The sequence below is a fragment of the Athene noctua genome, chromosome 2 (assembly GCF_965140245.1).
Source record: "Athene noctua chromosome 2, bAthNoc1.hap1.1, whole genome shotgun sequence".
Classification (NCBI taxonomy): domain Eukaryota; kingdom Metazoa; phylum Chordata; class Aves; order Strigiformes; family Strigidae; genus Athene; species Athene noctua.
The window spans coordinates 52,589,141-52,607,341 of record NC_134038.1 but is presented as its reverse complement, the minus strand read 5'-3'; the positions used below and the strand labels follow the sequence as shown (position 1 = coordinate 52,607,341).

The following is an 18,201-nucleotide window of genomic DNA, read 5'->3' as shown; positions in this document are numbered from 1 at the left end:
ACATACCTAAACTCTTATTGGTAAGTTATTGTTATAATCCACTGATTTGTAAATAAAAACTTTGGGCACTTCGTTTTAATTCACTGGCTGCAAGAAGGTGTATGTGAGGGGCAAATTCAAGCCAGCTTTCAGCTCAAATGAGTTGCTGCTGGAACTGAGCTGACAGAATAATTGAAGAAACTATTCATCCAAGAACTGGTTCAGCAGATTGTGGGTGTAGGCACAAGACTGAACCTGTATCAGACCCTGTTTTCAGCAAGCTGCTGCTTGCCAGGAAGTTCATACTGGCTGATTCTGTGCATTCCACTTTGCACATGCTCTTTGCCTGGTACAGTTTTGAGATAAAAACAAAGCCCATTAACTTTCACCATATTTGCTGGAGCTTTAAACAGAGGGGTTTAGCCCAGTAGGTAAGAGTGCAGACACATATAAATAATGGTTGAGGTGCTCTTGGTTAAGCTGTGATCACATTGTGTTTCCAGATGCTTAGTCATTGTCTTTCTCCAGTGCTTTGATTTTTTCGTTACAATTTCTATAACATCTATGGCCTACTTGAATAATATTTTAAATTAAATGTAATATACATTAATAGCTGAAGTCTTAATAGATAGAGTAATTTCAAATCTGATTTGATATATTTGTTTTTAATAATGATGGTGATTATGATTTTCTTAATTTTGAAATATTGATTCATGCAGCTATGTGCATGTATTGCCTATGTTATGGTATTTCTTTGGTTATAGCAGAAGGCAGATGATCAGTGGACGAACTTACAATGTCTTTGGATATCCTGAAACAGGGTTTTTTCCCAGCAGTGGGGATTTCTACCGGCTGCTGCTGGGAGATGTGTGAGGCCAGACTGTAGCACTGATCTTGCAGCTGGAGAAGTGAGAATTGGAGGGAAATGCAACGTGAAAGTCTGGTTCTTCATAAAACTTGGTAGCACTTTCATTGACTTCTGCCTAGGGGAAATAAGAAAGCCCAGCGTGACCGTACCCTTTCCTGTGAAGGAAGCCACGTGACTGTTGCTTTCTCTCACACCTGTTGTTTCCTTGTTTGAAAGTAGAAATTACTCAAAAAAGTGATGGATGATTTTGATCCCTGCGAGTCCAGTGTTGACGCTAATGGAAGAATCTTTGAATGGTGTTGTTAGGCTTTGGTCTGAGCAAAAGATTGGAACAGCTGGATGTCCATAGGTCCCATAATTGCTCTAAACTGTCCCATCCAACCTTTTGAAAATTGCCACTGTGGCTGCTTAGTGCATGGCTACCAAGCTCACCCCAAGTCCCAAGCTCCCTGGCGATCCATTGTGGTGCCCCGCCACAGCTCTGGGCTGCCCTGCCAGGCTTTTTTGTGTGTCCCAGCTTGCCACCTGCTCACTGCAGGATGTGGAACAGCAAAGCTCACTCCAGTCCACAGTATTGCCCACTTTTGCCACTGACTTTAACCCTACGTTGACCAGTAGCACAAGAACCAATGTTATGTTCTTATTTTTGTGTCCATATGTGTATTTGGGGGGGGAATTAATGGGAGACTTGAAGTCATGCAGTCCATTGAGACTTCATGAGACTCATTTGGAGACTGGCAGAAAACATGGTGTACATCTCCAAGAACAGTAAATTAATCTTTTAATTGCTGAAATTTCCGGAATGTATAGACAAGATAAAAAATTAGATTTTAAAATACTTTTCCTTTAGTAGTCAGTACTAAACTTCAGTCATCAGTTTTTATCATTCCTTTGTATTACTTAGAAATGTTTACATATGTACTGGGTCTGGCTGAGCTGGAATTGTTTTTCCCCTATAGCAGCCCTCATGGTGCTGTGTTTTATGTTGGGAGCTGGCAGGGTGTTGATAGCACACTGGTGTGGCTACTGCTGAGTGGTGCTTACACAGCACCAAGGCTCTTTCCGACATTTTACCCCTGCAGTGGGACGGGGTGGGCAAGATCTTGCCATCCTGTTACAAGCAATAAAACCAAAACTGTTTCCCTCAAAAAGACTGTAAACTAAGATTTGGCAAAGAAAAAATAGTTAGGCATGTTTTAAGAGCTGTTTTCCATTATAAAATCGCAAACTTACGGTCTTATTTTTAATGTTTTTAAAAATTGAGTTTCTGAGCCATTTGATATCTAGTCTTTAGAGACTTAAGTCTCTTCTCTGCCTGAATGTGTTCAGGTTGTCTTTAATATAATGTTTATCTATTGTCTCTGAAACCCTAAGCTAGTGGATCTGATGAGATGCTATCTCCATTTCCTCTATTTCCCTTGGAAAAGATATATTAAAACCCCAGTTAGAGCATCAAGTTCTGAAGCCTTACTTGCTTTTTTAACTGATAAAAAGAAGAAAATTAAACAAAATGTTTTGAAGGTTTATAATTTGTTTTGGTTTGTTTTTTAGGTTTTTGTCAAGCAGGCAAGGATTTACGGTTAGTATCTCTGTGCATGGAGCAAATTGATATCCCAGCAGGCTTCCTGTTAGTAGGAGCCAAATCTCCCAACCTTCCTGAGCACATTCTAGTCTGCGCTGTTGACAAGCGGTTTTTGCCAGATGATCATGGAAAAAATGCACTTTTAGGTAAGAGATTTTTTTTTTTTAAAATTGTGCCATAATAATTCAGAGAAAAAGGTCGGTTAAAAATGATCTAAAGTAATTTCAGCTAATGACCTTATATTAGAAATATGTTGAGGAGAGGCTTGTTTTTATTAAATTTAATCTATAGCTGAACCTGCCTTAAAAGCCCATTTTAAAATAAGTCCCTGATTCCACAATTAACTACAATTGAAGCCTGGTGATTTCTGTGTGGGCAAAAGTCAATTGTAGCCCTGGTATTCAAAATATGAGCTATCCACATACTCTTATCTCTACTGATGCTTACAGCATTTTCATTTAAGAAGAAATATGTTCATGCAGCTGTTGAAGATGAGCTATCTATTTTTCTGTGGATTAAGGGACAAATTCTGCCCTTGGCTTCACTAGGAACATTGTTCTCAATAGGTGCTCTGAGGGCAGTTTGCGTCTCAAAACTTAATACATAGGGAAAAAAAAAACACATGTATGTCATAATTGGTTACATTTACGAGCTTTAAAAATTTAATACAAGAGTGCTTCTTGGTGATTGAAGACAGGTGTATGTGCACCTAGATTTCCTGCCTGCCTCACAACTGGTACACATTTTAACAGGCTAGTAAAAGTGATTTAATGTATTTTGGCTCCTTTAGCCTGTTTAGAATTTACTCTCTCATTTCTGCCTCTAGTCATTGTGCTGCCTAGAATAATATTGAGAAAGAGCTTTAACAGGGAAGAAATTGCAAGAAAGCATAAATACCCTGATTTAGCCACACTGCTCAAATTCTGGTCCAGACCGGCAATATTTTGCATAACTATTGAAAACACCTCACTTTTGTACTTATGTCCTTTAATGTTATTTCTCCCTTAAACCTGTTTAATATGCTACTATATGCTGTAAGCCTTTGGACCTAAGGCAGAAATCCTACTGGCCTGAGTTAGATAGGAGGTGTGGTGTGATGTGGCCTTGCTGGATACAGCTGAGGATGTGGATTCTGGTGTATACTGACATCCTCAGAGGAGCTTCTCCCCCATTGGGCAGGGGAAGCGTCAAGACTTGATCAGTAAGAACTATCTGATAGACAGACAGATGGTGTTTAGTCTGATAAAATGTGGTACTACTTGTCTTTGTTGGCAAATCATCCTCCCCCCTGCCCTTATATCCATCTATCATCTCTGGTATCATTTGATAGTGAGCCTAGTGACTCACATCTCTGCTCTGGCATTGCTGATGTCACATGTTTAAATGCCTCTAGGCCTGTGTAACTGGCACCTATGAGCAAAGAATTGACTCGGTAGCTCTGTGGCACCCTGATGACTCTTTCTGACAACTGTGGAGATGCATCAATAGTTCCTATGGGTTAAAAGGGAGAAGGGAAGGACCGATTCAGTCCCAGGAGAAACAGGATGAAGAAATCTACTTCTTGGCATCCTCAGCAACGTGATGGTAAAAGATGATAATGAGGCACAGTAAGGCTAAAAACGATGGCCTAATTAATAAGAGTTTTATGGAAAATGCATTTTGTCCAAAAAAAATTGAACATCTTCTTGATAAAACGATGAATTTGGCTGACAGGTGAGTTTAGGAACCAATGTTCTCTAAGGTGCTTGGCATTGTGGAAAATAATGGTAATAGTGAGAATGAAAAATTGGTTTTGTTACAGATCTTGAACTGATTAGTAAATGGAAGAAAACAAAACCAAAGCATTTTTAGTAGGTATTATTCTGCCCAGCACTATTATAAATCATTACTGACGTTCCAGAAGGAACACAAAATATTTCTTCATTAAGGGTTGAAAGCGATTCAGAGATGAGTGGAGTGGAAAGTAAGCCAGAGTTTGATTGTTCAGCATTAGATAATAGAGGGCTTATTCAAACAACAAGGATTTTAAGGCAGGCCAATTTCAGGACATGCCCTGTGCTTTGTTCTAGGAGGTGTTAGACCAGTACCATCTATATGCAACATTCCCGTTAGCATAGTTGTGAATGGTAGTGGAAATCAAGGGTGCTTATAATCGTCAGTCTGGACCATGTCCTCCAGACCCTTCTGTGAAACCATTGCAGAAAAGCAGTCTTCTGCCTTTGTTCATAAATCTGTTACTTTCCTGAGAGGTTATAGGTTTTTAAAACATTCTGAAGCACTCCTAACTTCTGCCGTGAAAACCTTGACATCAAATGATTGGTTTTAGCACTTTAATAATTTGTAAGATCCAACGTACTTGGAAAATGCTTTGTGTATGGAATCTCAGAGAAAATTTATTAGATATTAAGTTAATTTTAGTCACATGAATTTGCAGTGGCTACTATGGATTAGCCACTGTTTTGAAACAGAGATGCATGCAGCTTGAAACACATGGGGTTTTAATGTAGAAGAAACGGAATATTTTTTTTCCTATGGAAATTTCCTAGCCTGGCATCATAGCTCTCTGCCTGCCAAGTAGTTATTTCTCTCTGCACTATGTAGAGTGGAAAATTGGTGGTAGGCTGCCTCCTGTCATGCGTGTACTGTGTGGAGCATCTACAGAAGCTGTCTGGATGGAGGCCTCCAGTCGCTCTGAGGTGTGTGCAGGTAGGTTAAAATGGCCTTATTCCTAGCAGATAGTAAAAGTCATTTAATCTGTATGTGTACTTCTGCTTCATTCTTCCAGGGTTTTCTGGGAATTGTATAGGCTGTGGAGAAAGAGGATTTCGGTACTTCACAGAGTTTTCCAATCATATCAACCTGAAATTAACCACTCAGCCAAAGAAGCAGAAGCACTTAAAGTACTACCTAGTAAGAAGCTCCCAAGGTGTACTGTCAAAGGGACCCCTTATTTGCTGGAAAGGTAATAAAGGTGCCCATTCACTGAAGGGGTCTTTTATTATATTAGTGTGATGTGGAATGAAAAATTGAAAGTTGCTATTGAAAATGTATACATTCAAAAAGAACCGTAGAACGTGACTTTCTTTACCGCTTAAAGGAAAAATTCCCACTGATTTCAATTAAGTTAGGATTTTGCCAAATAGGTTTATTTAAGTCTTAATAGCAACCATACGATCATAAATGGTTTTCCTCCATCTCCCCATACTTTCAGTGGGAGCCCTAAATTTGCCCTTCCTAGGATGTGCAGCCATCTTGGTAGAAGAAATAAGGTTGCTCAGTCTGCTGATTCTTTTCTGTGCCTGAAGCAAAATGACTCACAGCTAGGGCTCCAACATTGGCTTTCCACTGATATTCATCTTAGCAGGTGCAATTCAATCTGTCTAATGCCTGAGGATAGCTAACATGCCATAAGATTAAGAAAGCTCGGGTCACTGATCTCAGGGAAAGAGGAGAAATCTTGCATACTCTTGCCGTCTATGGTGTGTTTTACACTTGGGCTTACCCTCTGCAGGACAGCCTGTGCAATACTGTTATGAGCTAAAGAGATTACATTTGTGACCCCAAGGCAAGGTAGCAATGGGGTCTGTTATTGGAGGATACAGGTTTTTGGAGTTAGAGCCTTGCAACGGCTCAAGGAGAGAATGGTTTACCTACTTTCTGTCTACTAAGCTGGTGTATATGCAGACCAACTGTCTTCCTCAGCTGTGGTCTCACTCAGTAAAGACAGTTCAATCTGGTGCCTGTTGTTCCTAAAAGGATGATGTGAGGAGAGGAGAAGCTCCACAGGAGGACTGACACACATCTGAGGAGTCACATCCTCATGTGAATAGCAGCATGACACCAGAAAGAGATGGTTATCACTGAGCTGTATGAGTGATTATAGTATTGTATCAGTTAGTGGTTCAAAGGGATCCTGGCTTCAGCTGCTTTTCTCAGTTACAAGTATAATTACCTACTGCTTTAGAGTGCGTTTATTTTTCAGCAGCATTTTTCACAAAAACTACAGGAAGATTTAATTTGGTAGTGGACTTCCAAATACAGAAAAAGGAAACATAATTTTACTTTTGAAATCCTTTTTTCTGTAACCCCTCCCTGATGCTTATGCAGTTGGTGTTGGTTTGTGTCCTGATAAATGTTGTCAGGAGTAAGACACATGTGGAGGAGGCAGATACTGGGGTCACTGGGGACACTGGTTACATGCTGATTGCAAGTATTTTGAGCACCCATGAAAGTTTAGAAAATCAACCAAGAATCGACCTCATGGGCCTTATTTTGATAGGCTCTATCCCCATATTGCTACCATTCAACTGGTAAACCTTCACCCTTTACTTACATTAAAGGTCGTCTTAGAAGGGAAATACTTTGAAGCACCCCGTTCTCTTTAAACTAAACCCGATTAGTTCTCAGTTTTAAAAATAGATTGTGTGATTTTTAAGGTGACTTTCTTCTCCCTCAACTCAGTTTTCATCCAGACAGACACTCCCAGCGCTGAGATCTCACTGAAGGTTTTTTGGAGGCATACTAAGAATCTGAGTTTCAGCACAATTCCTCCTTTTAAAGGGCAACATATGACGGTTTGTATAAAGGTTGTGGCACAGAAGTCGCTGAGTGTTTCCTGGGATATGTCCAATACCTTCGAATCTCTTGGAAGCTGCGAACTGAGGGCTTTTGCCATTTTGCAGCATCTGGTCTGTATTTGCCTGGCCCTCTGAGTGGCCCCCAGGGAGTTTTTCTTCATTAGAAGACAAAGTTGACTAAACCGAGAGAGCCATATTTTTGTTGAATGCTGCCATTTGCCGCTGTTTGTTGTACGTGCTGTATGTATGCTTTTAACATTTTGTCACCTTTCACCACCGTGTTGCTGAACTTTCCTCCTGGAAGGCAGGCCTTGTTAATATGTACTGTAGCTGCTTCGTTTGCAGAATGTAGAAGCAGGCAATCATCTGCTGCTAGCCTCTCCGCTAAACCAAATTCTTCGGTGTCACCGTCCACGACCCCAGAGGGTGGATCAGCTAATGGATACAAATCAGGGTTCACTCAGACAGGTAGGAGCTGAAAGTGCTATAAAGATAACCATTGGGGGTGGTAAGTTACCTCAGATATTGGTGGTTCAGGGATGCAGTAAACAACTGGGTATTTACCTCAAGCCATGTATAGATTATAGTGGGGAGGATGCCTTTCAAAATTTGCTTTGTGAAAGATTAAGACCCAGGTGAGGCTCAAGGTTAGTTTAGTCCTCATAAGAATAGTCGATTAACAAATATTAAAAGATCTTCTGATTAATTTATTTGATTCTGTGTCTCCTTGGGTTTGTTTCATTTTATTTTTTGTGGATCTCAAAAAAATTCAATTACACATTTATAGGTAGGTGTTTGCTTAATATACAGACTAGGCTATTTGCCTTGAAAAGGAAAATAATCTCCTTTTGGGATGAGGGCGGCAACTTTTACTTATTTGCTTGGTTATTTATTTATTTATTCATTTAAATTTTATTTCACAGAAGGGTGTAGTTAGAATAGCAGTTTCCCCTTACACATAGAGTGGTTTTGTGTTATGTGAGCTAATACGCATCTCAAAACTGTTCTAGAAAGCTATTAATGACATAATTAAACAAGGAGAAATTATAAAAATCAAATAGAATTGGCTGACAAAGAAGCAGTATCTTAATTCCATTTATCTATTTATTTATTGCAAATAGCCAAGGGGCTTTTCTTTGAGCTTTTTTTCTCATTGCTTTATTGCAACTTCATGTATGCCGTTGTGTTTTTGTGTCTGTCTGTGCTATTACTTGAAAAATTAAAAACAAGAGAAAACTTTCTGTTGTAATTGGTTGATATGTATGTACCAGAATATCTGTTTCTCTAGAGGAGTATGAAATGCAGATATAAACCCAAGACTGTTAAAATACTTTCTCCACTTACAAATTACATTATAAAGGAACAACAAACAAAAGCTGAACATACGCATTCTTACAAAATTGTAATCACTGATGAGTATGTTCAGAGATACTTTCACCAGATGGTCACCCCTGTCTCTCTTTAGGAAGCTATACACTTTAGGCTTTCGTTAAAATTAAATGAGTGTTGTTTAAACACATCTACATTTCATTGCATGATCCCTTAGCTTCCAGATCATGGCATGAGAACTGTGCAGATGCATGAGAACCTATTCATTTGAAACAACAAGTGATCCAATATTTACACAGCTTTGTCTTCTATTGTACCTGCCAAGTTAATAGATACACCTTTTATATACTGTTTTCTCCTTATCACTCACTGCAATTTTCAGTCTGCTTGGTGTTTCTGTGTGTCACTGTTTGTACTCTTAGGTCATGGTTGTCAAAACCTTTTCATCTCCTTTTACTGTTATCTTCTAGTGAAGATAATGCCACATACATACATACATATTAATCCCCTGTGACCGGGAGAACGGGGGAGAACACCTTTTTTCAGTGGCGTGAATTCTGACATGTGTCACCTATGATGGAGGTCTGACTTTTTTTGTCCTAGGCTCTGCATAGCTGTTTGTACTTTTAGGTGAATTACTGGCTGTTGTAAAACAGGACTACTTAGTAGCAAGTTGCTTTCTGAAATTGTTTTCAGTTTATTGTCAGTTCATACTCCTTTTGAAGTTGTGTAAATATTTCTGTTTTCTGCCCTTGTTCAGTCTCTAAGTTCTAGAAATACCTGTAAGTAGACGGTTATGGGCACACTGAGAGTACTGCATTAAATGGTAACTTAGAGCACAAGAGAATTTTGAAATATCATAGTTAAAGTTGACAGTACGGTGTGGCCATGGTATTGCAGTCAGGTGTCAGATCCCCGTTTCAAAATGGTGTGGGAAGATACAGCTCCATTGCAAAGGAGAGGTGATTGGCTGAAAACTTGGCTGAAACCTTGAAGAGTATCAAAATTTCAGTTTTAGGCAGGCACACGACAGTGAGAACAAATTCAGGTGTTGAAAGTTGCTTGTGTTAAACAACTAGAAACAGCGTTTTACAGCAGAAAGATGAACAGTTTCGATAACTGGATGTACTACAAGTTCTGCTTAGGTATCAGTGTGATGTTTAAACACATACCAGCCACATCTGCATTCACAGACAAAATTTCAAGAAAATGTATTGAAACTAGAAAGGAAAAAAAAGACCCAAAGCTTCTGGACAGTTTACTTTGAGGAAAGCTTTAACACTACATATTTGCTACGTCATACCAGCATTTTCCTCCAAAGCCCCTGACCTGGTGGACTATTTTGTTAGCCATTCAGCATATTTCCTGTGAACGTGGACAAGATTTTCTGATGGAGCAGCAGCAGCAGAGGCTTCTGTGTTTATTCCCCATCTCAGTTACTCTGTCTGGCAAAACAGACTTTCCCCTCCACCCTCCTTTGCCACATGGTGTGTGGCCTGAGGGTGAATGTATTTGGCAGATCAAGTTGGTCTTTGCCTTCTGTTTTCTTTACCTGGTTACTAAGACGTCTGTAAGTGAACTTAGCCTACTTTGCCTGCTTGTTTCAAACTACTTTCTGGGCAGATGCTAAGTTAATACTCTTTCACTCTGGTTATAAGAATTTGGATTTGTCAGGGTGTCAGCATCCAAATGTCAAATTTTTCTTGAAGTAAATTAGACGTTAAATGCCTGATGCTAAAGTAGGAACCTACAAGCTGAGAGGTTTGGAATCAGTTCTGATTTACAGTTTCATACTGGGCAAGTATTAGAATTTGTTTGTTCTTCAGTTTATCCATATGTAAAATAAGATTTATATTTTTCAGCCTTAGTAAAGTGCTGTAAGGAGTTGCTGTTTGTTAATTCATGCAAAGAGTTTGGGCTCAGGTACCCTTCATTTCTTACCCTGACTTATAAATGGACATACACTTTTTGTAGCCTTATAGACAATAGTGCTTTAAGGATGTTATGTATTTCCTTTTTTTTTTCTACCTTAAACCAAGCTCAGCTGTGTCTGACAAAGGTTCAATAACTTGTCCTTGAAAATCTCAGATGATGGAGATTCTACAACCTTTTTAGGCAATTTATTCCCTGTGCTTGCTGGGAGCACGTCATGTTAGCTCTTCACCGTAGTCTTCTCATCTGTAACATGGGATAACTGTGTTTACTTGCCTATCCCATGGGGATATTTTGAGGAGCAATGAGATGGCTCTTTCTGCAGTTAAAATATTTTTTGAGTGTATGTGAATGCAAAATACCGTGGAAAAGATAAATCATGGGTTCAGTAGCTTATACGATTCTATAGCAACGCCCAGTTAAATGTTTATTACAACTCCTAAAAGATACTGATATGTGGTGACTTCTTAGGAGTGTAAAAAATTGTTTTCATTATAGGCAGAGAGGAGTTTAGACAAAAGTGTATGACTGTTTATGTGTATATAATACAAATTATATATGCACTTATATATAATTTCTAATCATTACTTAATTAAACAACTTATTTTCTCAGATTCTTCAGTATTCAGTCCAGCAAAATCAGCTTCTGCTGTTAACTTAAGTGGAACTCAAGACTCATCCCGGAATAAGAATGTTGTGAAACCTCTGGCTCTGTCAGTACAGCTTGTAGGAAAGGCGTTTGCTGCAGGTATGGTTTTGCTCTCTAGGATAGCTGAGAGCCAAGGGAATTATTAGCTTAACAGACAAGAAATAAGGGACTCATATTTTTGGTGGAAAAAGGAAAAGGAAACATTGACTATCATTCTCCAAAACACTCATATTCTTGAAGTCCTCCGCACAGAAATTTTCCATGGTCATTACCGTACCCAAATTGAGCCATCCCTTGGCTTTCATATTGGACATTCTGGTGAAAGTGCATGTTGTATCCCTCTTTATACTTTCCAAGATATCTAGGAGAGCATAAAAGTTACCTCTTGATATCACAAGGTTACCACGAGATATCACATATTTCTGATTTGTCTTAGAAACTGAGAGCTGTGTGTTGTTCTGCATTTTTAACAATATAGTTCCCCCAGATACATTTAATGGAGTTTAGTCTCATTTAAAGGAGTTTTAATATCTGTGCTGTTTTAAATATTTATTTCTGTATTGTGTGTTTAATAAATTAGAACCCTCAACTGTGGCATCTAAATCCCTCGCTAGTAGTCTGTTGTGATATTCTGATTATTACTTTGGCTGGTTAGTCCTTTAAGCAATGAAATAAAAATTCTAACACTTATTACAGGGAAGTATGCACTAAAAGAAAAAAAAAAAAAAATATTTTGTTTATATATGCACATGAGCATTAAGTTTTATACGTGATGTATTATTTCTGCTATTTTATACAATATGTAGTTATATGTATATATTACTGTTGTATCTGATGAATCATTAGTAGCTCTTTGTGTAAAATATCCTTTCCCCTCCATACTTGTGTAAGATAATTTATCTTGCACTGAAATTACTTCCCACCATTTCAGTCACTTCTGTAACAGACCCATGTCCACCATATCTGACCATACGAAATTGTTGACTCAGAGTAAAAATGGGGAGTTTAAAATGGGCAAGTGATGTTATTCAAATTTTGCTAATTGGCAACCTGAGAATCTTGTGCCTGAATTTATTTGGATGAATGCAGCTGGAGAGTTCCACTTTGCATTGTTTTATGCCAAATACCCACATCTCAGCAGGAGATGGTGCAGCTGGTATCAGCAAACTGCTGCACCATCTCCTGCTGTTGCTGCTGGAATATGGTCCTGGGAGCTAAAACCCTGTGGAGCTGGCAGATAACAGCAAGGAGCTGTAGTCCCCACTGGGCTCCATGTCTGCTCTATGCAGTTGATGCCCTTTTTTTTTTTTTTTTTTTCTTTCTGCAAAAATCAGGCTCTGAAAAGGAATAAGAAAGATCTCAGGAGTGTGAGGATAACTTCTTGTGATCCTCTGTTGTTGTAGTTTCATTTCATGATCGGGATATAGTGTGTCCTGCCAGGGTGTTCAGGCCTGCTGGGACTGGAGGATTGTCTTAGGCAGAGGTAGTAAAGTTAAGCATGGTTTGCCTCAGTAATGCTCAGACCACGTATTCTTTACAGCAAACTGCCCTGTCTTCCCTGCCCAGTCTCCTTTGCTAAGGCTTTACATGAGAGCCCTGTAGTGAATTACTGTGTATGGCACATGGACAACTGGGGAGAAAATATATAGATGCTCCAAGATGGCTTAGAAATTTTTACAAATTGAATTAATGACGTGCATTTTTTTTTCATTTTCAGTGTCTAAAATAACGTGTCACAAACTTCCCAATAATTTGTGTGTGTGTGTGTAATTTTCGTGTTTATTTTGGTGGGGTCTCTTTTGGATTCTTCTTCAACCTATCATCCTCACCCTGAAATCTGGAGACCCTGTATCAAGGTTAGGATTTTGCAGCCTGTGCCCAAATTATTCTCTGCCAAGTACACTTCATGCTTTCCCTGGAGCATGTTTCTTTCAGTCATGTGTCTTGCCCTATTCTTTTTTGTCTGCATGTGGCTGTATTATTTTGTTTGTTTGTTTTGAAGATTTTCTCAAGCCACACACTCTGTATTTTATTATACTCAGCTCCTCTTTCCCTGCGTGCCACTGATGTTGCTAATGGAAACGCTAATGGAGGAAGAAATAATGTATTGAGTTCTACAGTCTCTCGGCCAATGCCTCACTCGACATCTCCAAGTCCTGGCTGTGCAGCTGGAGACCAAGGTAAAAAAAACCTTTTATTTTAAGCTGCACTGGCTGTTGACCCTGAAATTGGTGATTTTATTCTTCTTCCCATCTGTTTCAACAATTCAGTCTTTACAGATCCATTTGGGTTTTGGCATGATCTTTAATGATAATACTGTACTTTTTAACACAGTTAGCAACATTTTTCACATCACAGTCTGGCTTCATATAAATCTAGGCGTAAACCTGTGGTCCTCTGTGACACGATACGAGCTCAACACTGATGTGAAATGAAAACGTGGGCTGGAATCTGGTCATTTGGGAGGATGGGGTTTAGAATTAGTTTTTGCTTTCGTTCTCAGCATCAATGTCCAGTTCTGGACCACCAAAGAAACGTCACCGGGGATGGTCTCCTGGGTCCCCAGTCCCTCCTCCTGGTTTAGCAGCACCTGTTCCTACAATTCGGCCTTCATCAAGAACAGGTAAAACTTGAATAATACAGAGTTGTCATTTGTAAAAACCTGGACTCAGCCAGACCAGTAGTCTTGTGCTTCTCTGAAGTGTTGCACGGAAGACGTAACTGAGCTTGTTGTAGTAGTTAAGGACATGATGGGGAGTTTTCCAGAAAAGCATTCATGATTGCCTGGTCCTTGTTGCTGTAATCTAAGATGGGACACAGGGAAAGTGAAACTATTGGGGGAGAGAGTGGAAAAGACAGATGTGAGTAATATTAATAAAAATCCAAAGCTATCTAAATCCCCCAAATGTAACTCAGCTCTAAAATTGTGCAGGTGTATGGAAATGTGAGCATATTTCAAGGATTTCATTAGTCTTCACCTTGAATGTTCTGTCTCAGTCTGGTGTGGCATGCTACAGAAACTGTACACTCTGTTCCTGTACAGGAAAAATGGCTTTATGTAATTTTGGCCTAACAAAGGACACTGATGTCCACTACATCATCTTCAGTTAAAAACATAAAGATTGTGAGACCAAATCTCTATTGTGCATGGAAAAGCTGTAGGAGCGATATGTAACATCATGATATGAAATAGGTTTAATTTTGAGTATGTGTGAATACTCATCAATATCTATGTAGATTCCTCTTTATAATAACTATTAATAAAACTGTTCACTATTTAAACACTTTTCAGTTGTGGGATTCAGTATACTTTGTAAAGGGGAATAAACAATTACTTATTCCTGTCTCTATAGAGTGAGAGGATAAACACAAGGAAGAAAAAAATTCATTTGTCAACATGCACAATGCATTTTTAACTGATTTGGAGGGCTTGATTTTGAGATATTTTTGAATTTTCAGAGACACTCATCATAGGAAGAAGGGCCTACATGTGCAGGCCTGCCTACTTGAGCACCTGAAATCAGTTGCAGCTTTTGTAGGTTTTTAGCTTCAGAGACCTGCAGAAGATACGTGATATAAAGCGATCCCCCTCCTTTTTGTTGAGTTTTTCTCCACCAGTCTGTGTGTACTGAGTCTGTACCTCTGCTGTGTACTCCATTTTCCATGAGTCTTTTGGATAAACAGTTTCCATGGCTAAAACATATGCATTCATTCACACTGCCTTTGATGCTTTTCTGTTGATGGCATTGTTTGAAAAATCTGTTGCAAGTGGCCAAATGAAGCCTGAGAAACTTCTGAAGCAGACCTCACACTGAAACCTGATTACAGATTACAAAATTCTTGCATTTTGTTTCTTTTTACTTGTGAAAGCTGCTTTTGCTTTGTCATGAGTAAGGCCCAATTTTTATCCTTGTAGCAACTAAGGACAGCTTTGAGATTTTGTCCTGGTTTTGTTTTTTTTTTTAACCTACATATCTTCTAGGTCAGAAGTCAGAGCAGTCTCTTCCCTTATATTGAGAGGCAGTATTGAGAGGTAGCCTCTGTCTTGGAGGTGGCCTTTTGGCTTAGTACTTGGCTTTGTTTAAAGATGCATATGCAAACCTGTGTTTTCCTCTCTTGTTCCCACCAACAATACAGTGGTCAGAAAAAGTTTTATTTTAGGGGTGGGGCTATAGGAGGATATAGGCTCTTAATTTAAATTACTTAAAACTATAGCAGGAAATGCAGAGACCTTTTGAATTTTATTACAGTTTGTGATCTGCAGTAATTTTTTTTATTTGTTCATACGGCCAAATCACAGTATGAGCCTTTTAGTAATGGAAGCTTCTCTTTTCTTTATTTTATAGAGCCTCTTTTGTCAGTCCCAGTTCCTCAATCGATGTTAACTGGAATTTTACAGCCTCAACCCATCCCAGCAGGGGAGACTGTAATAGTTCCTGAAAACCTACTAAATAACTCAGGAGTCAGACCAGTGATTCTGATAGGTAAGTCTTATACTGGGGAATCAGATGATGTGTTTTGAACAAATACATGCTCCCCTAGGAGAAGGGGTTTTTTGGTTTCTTTTTGTTGGTTCTGGCATTCAGTACAATATGAAGTCAGTTTGTCATGGATAGTTGCTCAACATTAAAAACTGGAAATTAGGCCATTTCTGCAGAACCTGATTTACAAACGGGTCATGACTAGGTCAAATTTATACAAAACCTCTGGCAAATTGAAGTTTTGTACAAATAAGATTTTTGTAAAATCCAAGAATAGAAATATTTCCATGTAATGAAAATAGCTTTCCAGTGTAAACAACTTACAAAACATGCAAATATTTCCTGCAGCATTTATAGTCCAGATCTTGAAACCCAAGGATTCTGCGTGAGAACCAGAAAATTGATTTGAACTGAGTAATCAGAAGTAAATCATACTAACTTTTTGTCTTTTATAGTCCATACTTCTTGTAAGAAACCGAGATAACAGATCAGGCTTTTAAAATCCTTTAGCTGTATAAAGTACATTGTTAACCCTTAAAAAGACATTACTTTTACTACAGAAGTATGACTCATAATGTGAATATCTCTTTCAACCTGAGCCATTTGGGCATACTATATAATAAAAGATGGGTCAGCTAGTGCTGCCAAAATTTTGATGAGTGATTTTTTTGACTCTAAATTTTTTCTCAGTCCAGCATAGTGCAGATGGTTGTATAAAGTAGCTCCAGTGTTAACAGAACATGCCTTTCAATACAATCCGTGGAATAATTTATCATTCCTAAAGAAATGAAGAAGTTCTCCAAACACTCAGTTGCACAGATAATCCTAATACGCACAATGCCCAGAGAATTAACAGGACCATCTACACTAGTAAATCCATCAAGGATAGGGTTACACTTCTTCTGGTTTGTTTTGCTTATGTTGTTTCCTGGAAGCCTATTCTAAAGCTCTAGCATGGTGCCCTAATGGTTTTCAGAGAAATACCTCCTTATTAAAGATGAGGGTGCCTACACTCATCAGCTTAAGTGCAAACTGAATGCAGCCCTTAGGCTCTTGGAGAGTTGCCAGTGAAGTCCTCAGTTAGGCTAAATGTTAGTGGCCCTGAGAAACAGCATCCTATTAATAGTACAGAACCAGATGTACCCAAATGGATGTGTTTGGCAAAATCTGTGTGGAAATTTTTTAAAAATGAAAACATTCTCAAGGAAAGGAGAATTTAGCCTGTGGTCATGTGCTTTACCTTACAGAACAGCATGTTTAGTTGTTGATGTTTATTTAACCTGTTTATGAAAACAGAATGGAAATGTGACAAAAAAATTAAAGTCAATCACAGCAATACAACAGTAGCTGAATCAATGCTGATGTGGCTTACGCTGCTTTTGTTATGTTAAGATCAATGTACTTTTGCTTCCATTGATTTCTCTTTTTTGTACACTGTATTATGGAGAATCTGTATTTAAGGTCAGGGTAAGACCTAAATAGGTAATATTCCCATCTGTATTTGGATAACAATAATTATCCTGCTGGTATGCAGTTACTGTTAGTTTTTGCAAGTCTGCGTGATCACTTGTAAAATACAGCAAAGGATCACTGACCTATCATCTCGTTTATTTTGTAAGCAAAATGGCATTATAGCCAAGAACAGTCACTGATGCAGTATATTTTGCAAGGTAATATTAAGAAGAAGTTTGAAAAGGTATACATGTGCAAGATTTCATGTAGTAGCATATTTTCTGAATTTCTGGCCGTTTTTTTTGTTTCTTTTATCAAGGTTATGGCACTTTACCTTATTTCTATGGAAATGTCGGTGATATTGTTGTAAGTCCCTTGCTGGTGAATTGCTACAAGATTCCACAGCTGGAAAACAAGGATTTGGATCTTTTGGGTTTGACCAGCAGTCAGCTGCTAAGTGTAGAGAATATGATACTTTTAACTATTCAGTATCTTGTCCAACTCGGTAAGCAATTTGTCGTAAGCGCTTGTTTTTATTTGTGATTGTCCTTTTTTCTCCCCACCCTCTTTATGTCCATTTCAGAGCCAGTTTTCTGGCTATTTTTGTGCCTGGAAGAGGTAAGTGGCTCCATCTAGTGTGTGTGATTTTTGCTACTTTGTTCACCAGACTGAAGAAGTGAAGTGAATTTAAAGGCTGATACTGCTTCTGCTCTCCATATGGGGATTGACCAGGTCACCTTTGTGATAATGGATTTGCAATGCAGATAACTCATTTGCTTAGGGTATCAAACCATCAGTTATCACAGCTTGTTCTAAGGACGCTCAGTCTGTTTTATTCAGTTTTGTGACAAATGCTGGCAGATGTGTGATGGTCATCATTGTTCTAGTGACAGCACCGTTTACATGAAAACCACATTTGTTATTCAGACTAAGGCAAGTGATTCCGTGAATATCTCATTCTTGTAAATGTTTTTGAAATGGACTCTTTGCAAGTGTGAGAGCAAACCATCAAACCACATTTTCTTTCTCTTATTGCGGGTCCAGATATTTTTCCCTACCTTAGAGTAAAAAGCAGCAGTATTAACATTAAGGTTTTAGAAATTAAAGAATAATACAGGATAGTGTTGGGAAACTTCTCACAGCAGTCTCAGTCTTAACTTCTGTATTTGAAAAGAAGCTGCTTATCATGGAGGAGTGTGAAATGACTTTTGTGAAGAGCACACTGCTTTTCCTGTACTGGGGTTCTGCTAGGGCATCTGTAATACATAATGGTATGAAATGTGCAAATCTTTCAAAAGCAGCACAACTGGTGATAACTTTATCATTTTGGAAGCAAATGTGCTTTCTGCAGG

General features: G+C 38.6%; 1 protein-coding gene across 9 annotated transcripts in view; it reads left to right on the top strand.

Moving 5' to 3' along the window:
* Positions 1–18,201, top strand: part of GREB1L (GREB1 like retinoic acid receptor coactivator) — a 144,872-nt gene that overhangs the window by 85,987 nt on the left and 40,684 nt on the right. For 5 of the 9 annotated variants that reach the window (XM_074899107.1, XM_074899113.1, XM_074899106.1 and 2 more), the window contains 8 exons: positions 2,399–2,575; positions 5,215–5,391; positions 7,337–7,474; positions 10,881–11,015; positions 12,959–13,096; positions 13,420–13,539; positions 15,263–15,400; positions 17,169–17,354. In XM_074899107.1, coding sequence (XP_074755208.1) covers positions 2,399–2,575; positions 5,215–5,391; positions 7,337–7,474; positions 10,881–11,015; positions 12,959–13,096; positions 13,420–13,539; positions 15,263–15,400; positions 17,169–17,354 — 1,209 coding nt within the window. The remainder of the gene's footprint in view (positions 1–2,398; positions 2,576–5,214; positions 5,392–7,336; positions 7,475–10,880; positions 11,016–12,958; positions 13,097–13,419; positions 13,540–15,262; positions 15,401–17,168; positions 17,355–18,201) is intronic. The other 4 variants (XM_074899111.1, XM_074899110.1, XM_074899109.1 and 1 more) reach the window with 2 other exon arrangements.